Raw genomic sequence first — 16532 nt, 5'->3', positions numbered from 1 at the left:
CTTTTTTTTACTTACGTTTTTATAGTATGGAAAATCACGTCTTTACATGTAGAGTGAGTCCATGAGAAGTCTGTAAAATGTATAGACCTGATTTCTTTCTGAGGAAAAGACCTGACTGACAGCTGAAATTTTAAAAATAACAACTCTGTAGTATCTAACTACAGAGTCTTGCTGTGCAAAAGGAATTGCATGCCTTGGGTTTAAAGTCATGTCTGGTGGTTGTATTTTACTGAAAACCTTTAATGCTGGTATCCATTATACTGAGTCTAAAAATGGGATAGATCCTGAATCAATGAATTTCTTAAATATAAGCATTAATGTGTTTAATCCCACTTGGGTTTCCATACAAATGGAACTTTATAAAGAGATACTTTATATTTTCACTAAAATTCAAAAGTAGTCTAAGACTTACAGTTTCTTAATATCCCAAACTGATTGTTATGATTTTTTTTCACTTCTAGCAACCTGTAACTGAGAAGAGCTCATGAACTGGATGTAAAACAAAATTAAACAGAATTTGGGGGAGTCTGTATTTAAGATATCAAAGGGAAGTATATAAGACTACATTGTCTCATATTTTCATGAAAAGACATTTTAGATTTACTTTGGATAGGAAATGTGATCTACCAATTATAGTGAAATACTTCTTTTTACTTTTAAGGTCTCTCAAAAAGGCAATTCAGCTAGAAAATGGGAATCTCATGTTTCATGTTTTTTTACCTAGAATGTTAATCATATATATTGCTTTAGAATGTAGATGCTCTATTCACTTTCCAGAAGCAATAAGCAGTTTTGTTTCATAAAATCTACTATAATAAAAAGAAGTCACATTAATGGTCCTAATAGTATGGAGAATAGCTGTGTTCCTTTGGTGAAAGGGGGAGATAGCTTTTTTTAAAAAACATGTTATAAAAATGTCTCTGTATAACCCAAACAGTCCATCAGGCATTTTTTAGTTTTTTGAGATAAAAGGTGTAAGTGTGAAGACATTGAGGTAAATTAATAAATTGACAGTATCATGCCAACTTAGTATTTTTGGAGGTGCTATAATTTTATAGCATCCTAGTTTTTGTTTCATAATATTTTATACTGTGAAGGAAACGAGAGAAAACAGAATCTTTAGGCAATGTTCAGTCCTATTTATACCTACCAAATTTTGAATTTAGCAAAATTGTGTCTATGACTCTCAGACAATTTTTTAGCCCAACTGTCTAAGTACTTACAAACCACTAGGTTTGTCCCTAATTAGCTTCTATGATTAGCAGGTACTACATACAGACAGCAGTTCTATATACTAAAAGCTTTTTTTAGTGAACTGTTGTAATGTGTTTGTATACAGGAAGGTGATTAAATTCTCCCTTATTCAGACTGGTTTTATAAGGCTAGTGGTTTTGCATTGTGAAAAATAAATATTGGCAGAAGTTCCTTCAGAAACCCATCTGGATATTCTTGCTCCTTGTATCATTTAGAAAGTGTCGACATCTCTGAAGATGTCTGACTGATTGGTCTCTTCTGTTGAACAGAACAGAAGATCTGTGAGCCAGCCAGCGTGAGATATGAAGTTAGGGATGTTTTTGACTACGTGCCTAGCTTTTGAGCTGACTTTATGTGCAAATTAAACACCAGGCCACTTAGGGTCACACAGCTGACAGAGCAGAAGGCTTTCCTTCAGTCCTTTCTACCCAATTCCAAAGTGGACAGACTGAGTGAATTTTTTTATAATCTCTTCTGAATGCAATAATATTCTCTTGTAAGGTTCATGATAGCAGTCTTAACATCTCTCTTCCACAGACAGTTATTTCTCATCAGGACTGTAAGATCAAAGAGCTGCTCACACTCCACAGTTTAGATTTTTAGTGGCTAGAATCCCATTTTTTGACCCAGGAAGAAAGACCCACTGCCAAGGGTTTCCTGTTGTCTGGCTTTAGGTGGTTTAATCCAGGCATTCCGACTAGCAAATTTCTTTTACTTAACAATACTGTTTTCTCATCATGAAAATTTGAAAGGATCTTGAGTTTGCAAAACACTTGAGTGTTTAACTTTTAGCATTTACATTGCTATTTTGAAGATAAGTTATTATTTGATGAAATATAAGAAAATAATTGAATCAGAACCTAGAGCAATAGAATCATTACGGAAAAAGTTCTTTTCTGAGAACTTTTTACCATCTTGGTTTTGGGAAACTCTGACGTAGTAGTTTGTTTGTATATGAAGGAATTAACCACGTTAGCAGAGAATACCTGTAATAAAAATATTCATTACAGCTAGTATGACTGCAAACCTGAAGCAAGACCCCTTAATTCTTGTTAAATAGACAGAGTGGTAGCTGTTCCAAACTGGCATCTTGCAGTGAACCTATAGAAAATTTTTTAAGTTTAAATTTTATTGAAAATGTGATTTAGGTTCCTTTATCTTATTAATTTCATATTGTGTAATCTTCACATTCTGTTTCCATTTCACAATATCTAGGGCTGAGAATTTGCAATGAATAAGTAGATTATCATACCACAGACATCATCATAGTAACAATTAAAGCAGTAGAGTTTTGACATAAAATGGTGGGATTTCTTTTTTAAAGAGCCATATGGAAGTAGCATGTTTATTAGTGGAATGGTTTTACTTCAGTGATGAATTAAGTAATTATGTTCATGTATTGTCCTTATATTTCCATCTTACCTGCTGAAATTCAACATGGCCACATCAGCCCTCATAAAATTGCCAAGCATATAGGCAGTATGAGGAGATAGCACTGAGCAATGGAGCTTTTTGTATCCATAAAACTAAAAATCTGTGTTATGAATCTTAGTGGATTTTGGCACACTTTTGGCCAGGAAACAGCAGAGTTCATAGGTTCCCATTGAGAACTACTGGTCTGAACTATGGTATGAAATAGAAAATTACTGGGTTATTTAAGAATATAGGAGATACAGGCAATAGCTTCTTAACTTATGTTTACTGCTAATGTGCATATTTCCCCTGTTGCCATGGAATGGCTTGTTTTACTGTTTTTAAGCACCACTTCTGGCTTACAGTATGAATTTACTTTCCCTCCAACAGTCTCTTACTGTTAGGCTTAGTTTTCACATTGCTGAAATACCTGCAAAGTTTATTTGGTACTATTTAATTAGGAAGTATTAACTTCTACAAACTTTGAATGCTGCTGGAATCTTTAAAGAACAATCTCAAACTTTTTTTTCTGTTAATTTTGTACTTCACTTTTCAATTACATAACAAATAAAAGTATGATTCACAACAAAGTTTTTTCACTTTGACAATACAACTCTCCATAACTTTAGTATTTTGAAAAACATTTTCTCGTTCTTTCTATTTTACTGTGGGAGCATATGTAGGAGAGATTTCTTCTAAGAGAGGCTTGGTTTGTGCTATTGCAATACTAACTTTTATACCAAAAATACTTAATTTTTTTTTTTTTCAGTGTCAAAAGCTTTTGAATGGAAGATTGTCTTTCCTGAAATAGCAAATATTTATTTGTCTCTTCTATCAAATCTATTGCATGTGATATCAATTAATTGGTTTGTATTGTGCAAATTTTTCAGAGTATTTACTTCAGAACAAGATGCATGGGCCGATATAAAATATTTTAAAAAAAGACATAGGTTATTTGTAGTAGATTAATTAATATGGATTAATACATTTTGGTGCTAAATCTCTCTTTTCAAAGAAAATTTCTCCCATAATGTCTCATTTTAGTGAAGTTATCAGCTCTCCAATCAAGTCAGTTTACAGCTGTAGGGTTGCTATTCACAGAGCAGTTGTGTTTTGCTTCAAGATTTAGTTAAGTGCATACAGTTCTTCTCTCCCCTTCAGAGCAACACATACATTTTTCATTTAGTGGCACAGTAGTTGATAGAAATTAAGCTATAAAATGTGAGAAATGTAAGTCTGCTTAACATAGAGTAGTGCATTAATTGTTTTCTGCATTTGCTGTCAAATATTGACTTCAGTATAACATTTCTCAGTATCTAACATTTTCCATGGTTACTGCACTTATAATGTGAGGAATTAGTTTTCATATTTGCTGCTTCAGTTGGAGCTGTGTTTGTATGTTTAAGACCTAGGCATTAGAGCATAAGCATCTTGCAGAGAAGTATTGTTTCCATGGAGCTTAGGTTTAAGCTCATTTTATCTTTTTTTAATATAATAGCCTTTATTTTAAAGAGGCATTTTCGCACAGCTTCGAATTCAAACAAGACATGATTTTTTAAAATGCCTTTCATGCAAACAATAGAAAAAAAGGGAAGATATTTAAACTGGAAATTGCTTTCTAGTTTCTAATTGTATTTTTTTCAGCTAAACTAAGAATCATTTATTAAAACAGTTACTATATTGTGCTACATTGCTACACACAGCCATTAACATTTGCATAAACCAGATTATGTACACTTTTAGTATAGTCTTTGTCACAGTGAGTCATTTATTAGAGGGAGCATCTGCTCTTTTTCATGGCCTGAGTGTTGAATGCATAGGAAAGCATGTAACATGACTACAGCAATCTAGCTTCATTTGAAATGCTGAATATCTGCCAGTTAGAATTATGAAAACACTGCATTAAATATAGTGACATGTTTCTGCTGCTGAGGTTAGCGCTGCATTCATTATGCTCACAATTTACCCATGTCTTCACACATTTATAGTTTAGGCAATATTAGTGAGTTTTGTGTTGCAAGGCATTGTAGGAACCTTTAGCTTTCAGGAATTTATGTCTGTACAGTTTTTATATGAACTTTTAAATTTGAAACATGGATATGGGAAAATATGCATTGGAAAAGGAGAAAATAAACCTATATTTGGGGTGTTATATAAATAAGGCTCTTTTTTTTTTTTTCCCATACATAAAGTTTGAAAAAGCAAATCTAAATTTTGAATGGTTTCTGAAAAGCTAAACATCATATTTACATTTCTAACTAAATAAACAGGACAACAACTCTAGCATGCTTTTCAAAATTGATGTTTTTCTCAACTCTGTGGAAGACTTACTGAAACTTAAAAAGACTGTTTCAGGTGTTGAAGGGAAATAAGTATTTCTGTAAATTCTGTACATGTATTATTCCAACAACCACAAACCCACAATTTCAGATGTTTGCTGAAAGGGTAAAAAATCCTACTCTTTTAAAATCCATGCTAGAAATACTTTGTGCAGACCAAAGTAGATCCTCCAGTGTCATTACTCTTAAATAAGATTATTGGTGATTTTCCAGATTCTGTAATATATCATGAATCTTATTATATGTTCTATGACAAATTACTCATTCAGGTGTTTCTAGCTGTCATAACAATGAATATTTATGATAGTTTGACTCACGAAAAATTATTCTAATTGTACGATATTATGAAACTTCCTTTGTAACATACTAAATTATTAGTAATAGATAAATATGTTTTTACTAGCCATAAATTATAGTAATATTCCTGGTATCTTTGAGTGGAAAGGCAGTCAAAATAAACATTTCACCATCTACTTGGGATTTTGGGTTATTGTGACATAGGAAATACTTTCAGTTGTTTATGCTTACTACATTATTGTGGCAAACTTCTGCAATGTCATTCAGGTTCACACATTTCCCTTCCCACCTTGCTGTGTGTCAGAAAACTGTTCTAATTATCTTGAGTCACTGGTCAGGACTTCTTTTTTGCTTGAATTCTTGATTCCTCTCAGCAACCTTCAGTTACTTATCATTAATATTTCAGTGTGAAGTGTCCCAATCCAACAAGGTTATATATCAGTCTGTTTACAAATGTCAAGAAGTCTGTTTGATGCAAGTACACTCAGACTAGATGTAAGGAAAATATTTTTTACAGTGAAGGTGGTGAATCACTGGAATAGTTTGCACAGGGAGGAGGTAAATGCTCCACCCTGGGAAAATTCAAGGTCAGGGACTCTGAGCAACCTGGTCTAGTTTAAGATACCCCTCCCCATAGCAAGGGGTTTGACTAGATGACCTTTAAAGGTGCATTCCATGATTCTGTGACATACATGCAATAAATGCAATATTCATTGCTCACTCTCAGGATAATCAAGAGTTTTGGGTTGATGGAGCATATAAGATCAATAACTCTTCAAGTTTCATCAATAAAGTCTCATAGTACTCTTCTAAGGAGCAGATGGGCAGAATTTTCATACTGTGATGGAAGGGCAGCCACCTGGATTTTAGATGCTGGTCCTCTGGCCTTCAGCAAGCCCGAGGAGACAGCACAATACCATGGTGGATCTCAAGGGGTATGTCAGAATTTAATAGCTGTTCTTCACTATCTATATAAATGAAAAAAAGATATTTCTAAAGGTGGCAGATACATTGAATTCTTCCTTTCTGTGTTTCCCAGATTATTTCTACTTTAAGAGGAGAATCATGTGTGACCCTGATGTGTTGTCCCATGTTCCAGGGAAGTAATAAAGCTTCAAGTGACCTGATTTTTATAGGAAAGGATATTGACAGAATGAAAAGAAATTCTATAAAGTACAAATTCTATCTTCTTGTCAGAGTTTCAGTTCAGATTAGGTGCATCCTGAGCCTTTATCATTCTATTCATAGCTCATACAAGCACAAACTTGAATGTAGTGCTTATATCTCAGCCCTTAATCATGCATCATTCAGTTTGATTCTTAAAAGGAAGGCAAGACTATATAGAGGCCAGAAGCAAGAGAAGCTAGAAACCTGGAAAAAATATGGGGAAAAAAAAGGTCTAGCTCACCATCATGCAGCTCTTGAAGATTTAGTCATGTTATGGCACATTGTTTCACAATTGTGTATAACCCTCTGCAATGGCCAAAAATAGATATTTTAGGAACAATTTCATTCCCACTGATTAACAGTCTCTTCCCCCTGTGCAAGTTTCAGATAGTGTATCATAGGTATTATACGTTCAAACGTATGCTCAGAGGAGACCCACTGACTGCAGGCCTATGAATGAGGGCCACAGTGTGTCCCTGGCATGTGCTCTGCAACTTCAGTGTCACATAACTGTTTCTTTCTACAAGACAAAAAAAATCTAATTTACAATGATTCGTATGGGTGGCTGTTCTCTAGTGATTTCCCACTAGAGTGACTCATTCACTCTCAATGTTGGATTTTTTTTTTACTTCCATTGTGTATGTATTTTTATCCTTTCCACAAAAAAAAAAAACAAACTAATGTACTAGCAGCCCAACACATTATCTTTATGAAGTTATAATTTCAAATAAGGACAAATTCTGTGTTGATGGTGGTGGTCAGTTATATGTCTCATGTTCAGCAATTTGGAGTGGTTAATAGAAATTTGAGATTGAATAATCTCTATTTTTAAAACAAAAATTAGACTCACATTTTGATTTCAGGTCTAAAGATAAAGGAAGAGTATTTTTAGGAGGTTTTATTGTGGAGCTGATAATAACTTGGACATGCAGAATTACTGTAGTTACTTGTTATTGCAGTTGGTCAAGAGCTTTCGATCTTAGAAGAGAATCACATTGCTTCACATCTTATACTTACAATCTTACATCTGCTAACATCTAAGTTGGTGAATTTAGATCTTAGAAATTTCTAGAAATGCTCAGTACCAGCAAAATGGAGAATGTTTTGCAGCAACCAGAAGACTTTACAATGCCTTTCTCCAGCGACGAGAAGTTTTCTTTTTTCTTTTTGTTACATATGCACTTTTTAAATTAAGGTTTATCATCTTCACTTAATGGGTTGATAGAATTTCTGGCTTTCTAAACTATTAACAATTCTTTTTGGCTCTAAACCATTTAACTTCTGCTGGACATACTATTATTATATTTTGCTTATTAGAGCGATAATTAGGAAGAATTTAATTGCCAGTAGTTTACATTCTAACAATTTTCTGAGTAACCCCATCATTTTTATTTATTCTCCTCTGACATTTATATTCATGCAAAGTTAATTACAGAATGTTGAATAACATTCAGAAAATCAAACTGAATGTTAAGAGCAAATAGAAAAGGAGTAGAGTACAAAAAAATCATTATGTCAGTATGACTGCTTGGTGAGCCCTCATCTTGAATGAGAAAATCTGAGAAAATGTCATCCCTGTCCCATCATTGAAGACTGAGAGGATGAAGGGTGACAGGGATGGTCAAAATCCTGGAACAACTGGGTAAGTCGGTTAGTATTTCTCATTCCCTAAAGAAGAGGACATGGGAAGTGCACATATCTGTGATATCACAAGGAGGGGATAAGTGAAGAACATTCATTGCCATCTAAAGTATAAAACAGCAATGTCAAACTTGGTGAGGTAGCCGAAAAATGGGGGCAAAATGGGGGCATGAAAACTATGAAAGGGGACATGTGCTCTAAAGACAACTTGAGAAGGTAATTCCAGAAAGTTGGATTGGTAGACATGTGAAACAAAGTCAGCACCTTTTGACTATGTGAGACCCACAAGGTGTTGCAGAAGGAGGAGCGGTTACTACATGCTTGACCTAATCTCATGTTGGTTTCGCTGTTCTCTGCCTTTACAGACACTGTTGGCTGCCTTTACAGACAGAATATTGAGTGACACAAAGTATGATCCAAAGTCTATTCTAAGTTTGGTGTATCAATTTTAATGGGTTTTATTAATGTAGCTGAATTCAGGCGCTGAACAGAATTTCACTTTGGTGTTTTGTGACAATTTTAAGGCGGCAGTATTTCTTCATGGGCTTCTCTAGGCAGATTTACTATAATTAGGGTTTTGGCATTCTGACTTAAATGCATGTTTCTAGAAGAGTACAAGGATTAAATTGAAGTCTTCTGTTTTAGTAATTGTTTTGGTAAATAAATTTTTGCCTCTGCCTTTTCGTAGCAGACTTAAATGGACAGGTGAAAAACTCTTTTTTTTTTCAAGGTTGGAAGGATTCCTTCTTTTGTCCTGCAGTTGCACTTCATCTGCTTTGATGCCTCTGTATAATTTTCTATTAACTTCATTTATGGAATAAAATGGCTTAAGTTAATAAAATTACATTTGGAACTGCAGGAAGCCTACTTGCAAAATTTTGTAATCTTTATAATTTCTACTACCTGAAACTATTTATTATTAGTCTAGATATGTCAGTTTGCTAATACTGAGAGCTCATAATCTGACTAGGTAGAAACTGGAAAGGGAGAAACAGAGATGCAATTGCATTCCTCTTTTAGGTATGTTTTTGGAATGCTGATCACCAATTTTGTATTGTTTACTAGTACATACTAATTTTTCTTTAATTACAAATGCATCTTAGTATTATATTTATTATTTATTCTGTTTATTTCTTTATTATATTTATTTAATTATTCTATTTATTTTATTTGTGTGATCATATATCCAAAAAGGCACTGTTACCTACAGCCATAGCTTGCCTTAGGTAATGTAAGTTCTTAGTGAAGAAATTGTTAGTCCACATTTTGGACATCACATTCTTCAATCATTTTCTGAGTAGGGCTATGATAATATCTAACTGTCAGGGTGCTTTCTTGCCCTTTGCCTTTTATTATATCATATTTGATTTATGTCTGATGCTTGACTTTCAGAGACATCCACATGTCCAATGTAAGAAAGATGTGGAAATATGTCTTTGCCCATGCAATTGCTTTCTGATGGGATTAAAAAAATAAATCTCTGGTGAAATTCTGTTGAAACTGGATGTTATCTTCTTATTCATGTTCGAAACTAGAAACAGTCTGCTTGATTGGATTACTGTACCAGCAAAACTTCTAACTCCTTTTTTTCCCCTCTCCCTCAACATTTGCTAATCAGTAGAATTTGCTGTACATATTGCTATTAAGGGACCTTTTGTCATTATTTTGCTCAAATGTAGAGCAGTAATTCATCTTCATTCACAGCCTGGGATCCTGCCAGGCTGTGAATGAAAAAATGTAGAAGACATATTTTTAGCTTTCTTATATGTAATATAAACATTTTGTAAAACCGTCCCTGAAGAGAATGTAATTGTAGTGGTTAATGTAATTTTTGCTCTTATGAGATACAACTAAAAAAGAAAATGAGACATCCCATGAATTATAACCTATCAAAACAGGTATGGCAAAAGCAGTAATCCAGTTTTCATTAAATACAAAGTTTGACGAATAAAGTTCTTCTGTAAACTGAACAAGAACTATATTATACAAAAATTTTAAAACGTAAGAAATGTTTTCTTCTAGCATGCAAGTAATTCTTCTGGTCTGTTGCAGTTTGGATTTCAGCAGAATGCAGTATTTAATTTGTTGAATTCTAGGTCCTGCTAGCCAGAGTTAGTGAGCCTGGTTCTTTTCCTGTGTCATCTGAGAAATATCTCTTACCTATTTAAATTTTTGCATTTCAGGAATCTTATTCAAAGAAGAGAGGTTATGCACTGGAAGCAATACCCTCTGTACCTCTGGATGCAGTTCCTTCAGAAAATGACAGCAGTCTTTGTGATTCAATAGACATAGCAGTCACCAAAAAGCCTTGTTCCCTAGAGATAGCAAGAGTTCCTTCCTCAAGACCAGGTAAATCACCAAATAATCCTTTACACAGTCATTGATGTAAGTGTTAATCTATAGAGTATGTAGGTTTATGTTTCTGAGCATGCAGTACTCTGTTTATTTATTACAGTATGATTATAGTCTTCCATTAGCTACCATAAGAGTTTCACATCAAAATAAAGATTAATAGCAAAATGTTGTAGAAGTGAAAGCAAAGCAAATGTTTAAATATTTTCCTAGATAAATACAAGGTTCTAAAAAGCCAAATTAGAAAGAGTGTCTTGTAGACAAGCCTTTTGCAGTAATCCTTTAACCTGTTTTCCAAAGTGCCCCTTAGCAATGACATTATGGAACTACTTCAAAATTTAAAGTAGTCTGCATTTTCATGTTATGTGAAAGAATATCTGATCCATTTTTGAAAATTAAATAATGAATGAAAATTAAGAGAAATATTAAATAACAGTTTGACAGACTGCTGTTTGTGTTATATATAGTTTTGAACAGCAATGAGTTAAAATAGTTAAAAACTAATAGAATTATGCTAAGTCAGATATTATCTGTAAGTATGATATTATCTGTAAGAATTCTGTATATGTTCTCCAAAGTTATATGATCTCTTCCATTACCCTTGTTTGAACTCTTCATTAGTCACCACCTGGTACAGGAATTTCAGAATATAGTAATATTGCTCTAAGTAATTGGACTGAGAGTCTGCTTTGACAAATGACATTTCTCAGCAGCAGAGACCTATTTGAAACAGGCAATTGGCTTTCTGACCTGTTGGATCTTGATTAGGAATCATGATTTGGGTAATGTACAAGGATGACAGATGATTGTTGACTAACATCGTGTTACTGATCTGGTGGTCTGTGTAAGGGGAAGCACCTTCTTGATTTCACAGCTGAACTAATATTGAAAGAGTGCCAGAGTTATATCAGGCACAGTATATGAGGGCCAGATAGCAAGATAACACAATTGGAGTTTGCAAGGTAAGGTGGAGTGGACCGTAGTTCCCACCTCTCTATTGAATTTGGGGTGAAGAAGACTTGCTGGAACCTGCATTACAAGCAGCAGTCTAAAAGGTGGCACAAAATAGGATAGCATCTTTATAGCATAGTTGCACAGAATGGACCAGCATCTGGCTTGAACATCAGCATGACTACTTGCTTCTACTACTTGTTTCTGACTTTGATGATTTTGGCTCTGATAATCTAAAAAAAAATTAGTCAGTGCAGGACAATATTGTGGGTTGCTTTTCAGTAGAGGAAGAAAATAAAAAAGTATCTTTGTTTTTCACGCTTCTACTTGAATAATTACCACAAACGTATGTATTGCAGTGGAAAGACTGCCGTACACATACCAAATAAATTGGTAGGGGGAGTTCATTACCTGCCTTCTTAATAATGGGGCTCAACAACAGATCTTCCCATTGTAATTAATATTTTTAAAAGAAGATGGAGTTTTCACTAGTTAAAATACTAGCTTTGGAATTGTATTTCACTAGTTAAAATACTAGCTTTGGAATTGTACTTTCCGATTAACACAAGCATTCTTCTTAGGCATAGTAAGTCTATTAAGATCAGCATGAAACACAGATCCTACAAAGGACATTTTTATGTCTTAATCTGGAAATATGTTTTGTGTAAAGTTTAAAATAGCATGTATCAAAGGCCTAGAGTATAACCAAGGAAGCTGTAGGACATTAATGAGGGCATGCATGATATTTAGAAGACCTAACAAGATCAATGTGTTGAGAATACAAACGTACTGTGATTCCTTCTGTTAGTTTTCCATATACCACTATGATATTTTCCTCTTGGCATATTACTGGGAAGAACATTCAGCTGTATAGAAAAATGTGGTTTTATTTTAAGCTATAAATGTAGAAGTTATTGGCCTGCCTTGCAAGCCATATCTGGAATCATTTTGGCTTTTATCTTAAACTAGAAATGGACCAAATGAAATAAATCATGTCATTCTCAGTTATAAGGTATTTAGCATTAGGTGTAATTTTATGTGAAGTCATCATGCCACTTTAGGTTATGTAGATTTATTGCTTGAATAAGTTACATATGATTATAGATCATTTATTTAAAATAAATATCTAATTCTGCCATTTTTCCCCTGAATTTCCCTCAGTTTTTGTGTCACTGAGACATGCCAACTTTGGAAATACTGTTTCAAATTTCTGTATTATGTGATATGTAAGGTTCTGAGGAGAAAAAAAAGACTGTTCTGTAGTTCTCCTGAATTTTATTGTTGAACTGGTAAGGAATAACAGAGGATGAGAACTCCATACAACAAATGATAAAAGCTTCTTTGTTTTCAGGGAGAAAAACTGAATAGAAAGCAAATAAAAGTAGTCATAAAGTTGGTTATCTCTACTTCTGAAACCCTATATTGCGTGAGTTTTATGTCTGTTTGCAAGAAATCAGGTTTATATAGGAAGAGGAACAGTTACATTTATTGATTTATACTCACAGTTAAAGCAGTTGCTTCTAATTAGCACAGATTTAAGAGTAAAAAAAGACTGTGTGTCTCAGTCCAAGTTAAACTGTTCTTTGTTTCTATGATAGATTAATAGGACAAGTTTGGCAGAGTGTATAAGCATTTCTACCTTTAAACTAATAGTTAAGACATGATAGGAATATTCTGAAATATTGAGCTTTTTGAGACCATTTTTCCATTAGTAAAATATAAATTTGGGGTTAAAATTTCATAGATCCATCTCATAAAATAAATATAATTGATTCATTAATCAATCTGATTGATTATTCTGTTGGATATTGTCCTGTTGGATATTGTACTGTCCTATTCCAGAAGAGTATCCTTACTCCTTAAACTAGACATTTCTGCTACTCATTTTAATTTTTACACTGCTCTTCTATTTAAAAAATAATTCACATGACTTATTTAATCTTGAAAAATAGTAATGAAATGTTATTAGTTCATAAGCCATGCATTAGTATTTTCCTTTTGATTTTAGGGATGTAGTGAAATTTTGTGAACAATAGCAACAAATCATTTTGGAAAAGGTGTAAATGAAATTAAAAATATGTTCACGAATGTAATGTGGTTTTGGTCACTTACATAGAGTCCAGAATACTGATTTATGTATTGGGGGTGCTTTGGGGCTCTGGTGTTAAACATTCTTACAGACTTGTACCCTTAATACATTAATCATGCTGTACCACAATCCATCCTTGTACCTCATAGTGTCATCCATTTCATTTAGGAGAAATATTGAATGAAATCTGAGCTACATCACCGAATAAATGCTAATTATTTTTACTTAAGTGCATGTCCCTACCCAGTAGGGACATGATATCTCTTTCAGTCTGCTTTTATCATTTCTGCTGCAGAAACTCCCCATGAGTGAGACTAGGTGGCAGTTTACGTGTTCAATTTTCAATAATATTGATGGGCAGTAGTAATTAAACTATTTTTTAGGTGTCCTTGAGTATGATCAGGAATTAGAGAGGACTTTTCAAACTGTTTCTCCCAAATAACTTGTGGAAGAAAAAATTTCCTTGGAAAATTTGATCTGCCTTTGCAGATTAACAAAGGTTTTGACAAAGCATCTCAATGACAAAAGATATTTCTCACTGTAAACTGCATGAAAATCACCATTGGATAAGAGAATTCTAGTTCAAGAACCTCTTGTGTTTCGTTATGTTACTTTGCTGTGGCTGCAGGTCAGGGACATCTTAGTGAGCCATCTTCAACTCTGAAAACAGCTGAGCTGTGGCAAAGCAGAACTCAGTGTGGGCTGCAAAATCCAGCTGAGAAATAAGGTAAATACTATTGGGCTTCACTTGTGCTGAGCTCTCAGCCACTGCACAGTCAGCAATTCCCAAAGCAGTAATTTTAAAGATAGCTCTTGTACAACTACTCTACCCAGTTACATCAAAGATATGGATTCTATCAGGGATAAAAATTGTCCTTATATATGTGATGTGTTGCCAGTAGCCTATAGCAGGCAAACACAAGGCAAGGAGCTGGAACATAAAGAAAGAGATAGCAGCTATTCTGCTCCTTTGCCCAGATAAGTGTACTTTGAAATAATCTTGCTGTTGTCAGTCAGGATGTTTTTGTTATCTAAAAAATTGCTTGGTTTGTGCTTAAATGCCAGTGACTCGTTAGGAGGACCAGGCAGTTAATAAGTCTGTAATTAATTATACCTTCTTCTTATAGCCTCAGAATCACAACAAGGAAATTAATAAAAAAGTAGTTGACATTGAATTAACACAATATATCAAACTGTCCCCAGGCTGGCCAATTCTTTGCACTATTAGGGTTTTTTTTGTTTTTTTTTTTTTTTTTTTCTTTCTCAACCTGGCATGCCTCTCCTATCATTGCAGTGAAAATGAACCTGAAAACTTGTCAGTGTGCCATATCACCTCAGCTGTATAACCTCAGCTGTAAGACCTCAGCTGTAAGACTGTGTCAGCAGTCTTACACAGATATCTAAGAGACTATTCTCCAGAAAGCTGAATAGAAAAAAGAGCCTAGCTGTGATAACATTTTTATCAACATTAAAATATGTCTTTTACTTAGTTTCAAAATACTTGGCTTGGTAAATAAAGTCCTATTTGTCACATCATCAGTTTCTGGTTGATTTCAGTAATCCTGAATATTTGCGCACTTCAGTTTTCCAGATTGAGACTAAGATCCCAAATACATTTTTTCTAACTTGATTAATTTATACCTTCAGTTTTGTGCAGTTATTTTCTAGTTATAAGCAAATCAGTGAAAAGTGGCCACAAGAAGGAACCATCACACTGCCAGATACAAAAAATTGTCTGGATGAATAGAAATTCAAGAGTGTAGCTTTAGTCATCGATGCTTCACCAATTTGAAACTCAAATTTATCTGAAAGGTCAGTTGCAAACCTTTCTGAAAGCCACTCACACTTGAATTTATTCAAGCAGAAGGACAGCTAATAGAGCTGTATTTCATTTAAGTATGCTTTTTAAACCAGAGATAGCAGGATATAGTGCACTTAAACACATGACCTACAGTCTAACTCCCCAGGATTAAATACTTTCAAGGAAAGATATTTAATGATCAAGAAAAATCATCTTAGTTGTGTAGAGGGAAGAACATAATAAAGGAGACAGGTTAACAGTTGGTCTAAACCAGCTGAAAATGCTCTATGGAATTTAGCCTAATTTAACACAAATGTTTCTGAAAGAACTGGCTGTTCATTAAGGCTTTTGATATTGTGGTGCATATTCTAAATCATTACTACCTACCTGCCATCAGTGTGAATTTTCTAAGCAGCAGGGATGTGAATGGAGAACTTTGGAATGCTTATCAGGGCCATTAAAACTTAGGACATACTTCAGGACCTGACATGACATCACAGCACCAGCCTTTTTCGACTTTGGCACATTATGTGATTCTTGGGGCTGTTCTGTGCTGGGCCAAAAGTTGGACTTTGATGACCTTGTTGATCCCTTCCAAGGAATTATTATCAGACTATTCTGAGATTCAGTGTTGATATATGAGTGCCAATCACATGTCCTTTATTGTTCTGTCTATTACTCAAGGGGACATTATCTTCAAAGAGTATAATTGGGCTGTATGTTGAGTGAGAAGTGCGGAGCCACTCAGAGCTTGTCATGACACAACACAGGGCATAGGTATTGTAACGTGAGCCCTGCATCTATTTGGTGGAGTTGGTTCACTGACAAAAGAGGGTAGTGTTTCCATAACAACCTAACAGCTGAACAAATCTTAGGTAGCAAGCATTTTCTTCTCTGAGTAATTTTTTGCCTTAGAGAAATGCTCCCCATGTTAACTAAAGTTTCCCAGTGCTCAGGATGTTTTGCATGATATAATCCCCCTTTACATTTAGCACAGAAATAGTATCATAGGCCATGGAAAGAATGAGCAACAGAGTATCACAGTGCCTTGAAACAATGACAATACTCTCCTTAAAGGGAGAAAAGTTAGACCCTAGCCTTTGTGTAGTTCCTTTCAAGATAGATCTTCAAAATATCTGGGTTTTGTGCCTGTTCCTCTTCAAAGTTGTATTAGAATCACTGATTTCTGTGCTAGTTATTAAGAAGCTTCTCATTTCCAACCTCAGTG

General features: G+C 34.3%; 1 protein-coding gene across 2 annotated transcripts in view; it reads left to right on the top strand.

The window, feature by feature from the left end:
* Positions 1-16532, top strand: part of ANKS1B (ankyrin repeat and sterile alpha motif domain containing 1B) — a 396726-nt gene that overhangs the window by 98397 nt on the left and 281797 nt on the right. For both annotated transcript variants that reach the window (XM_053977912.1, XM_053977910.1), the window contains exon 10: positions 10295-10460. In XM_053977912.1, coding sequence (XP_053833887.1) covers positions 10295-10460 — 166 coding nt within the window. The remainder of the gene's footprint in view (positions 1-10294; positions 10461-16532) is intronic.

Source organism: Vidua macroura, chromosome 5 (genome assembly GCF_024509145.1).
Source record: "Vidua macroura isolate BioBank_ID:100142 chromosome 5, ASM2450914v1, whole genome shotgun sequence".
NCBI lineage: Eukaryota > Metazoa > Chordata > Aves > Passeriformes > Viduidae > Vidua > Vidua macroura.
Note: the sequence above shows the minus strand (reverse complement) of the source record. Positions and strands in the feature narration are given on the sequence as shown.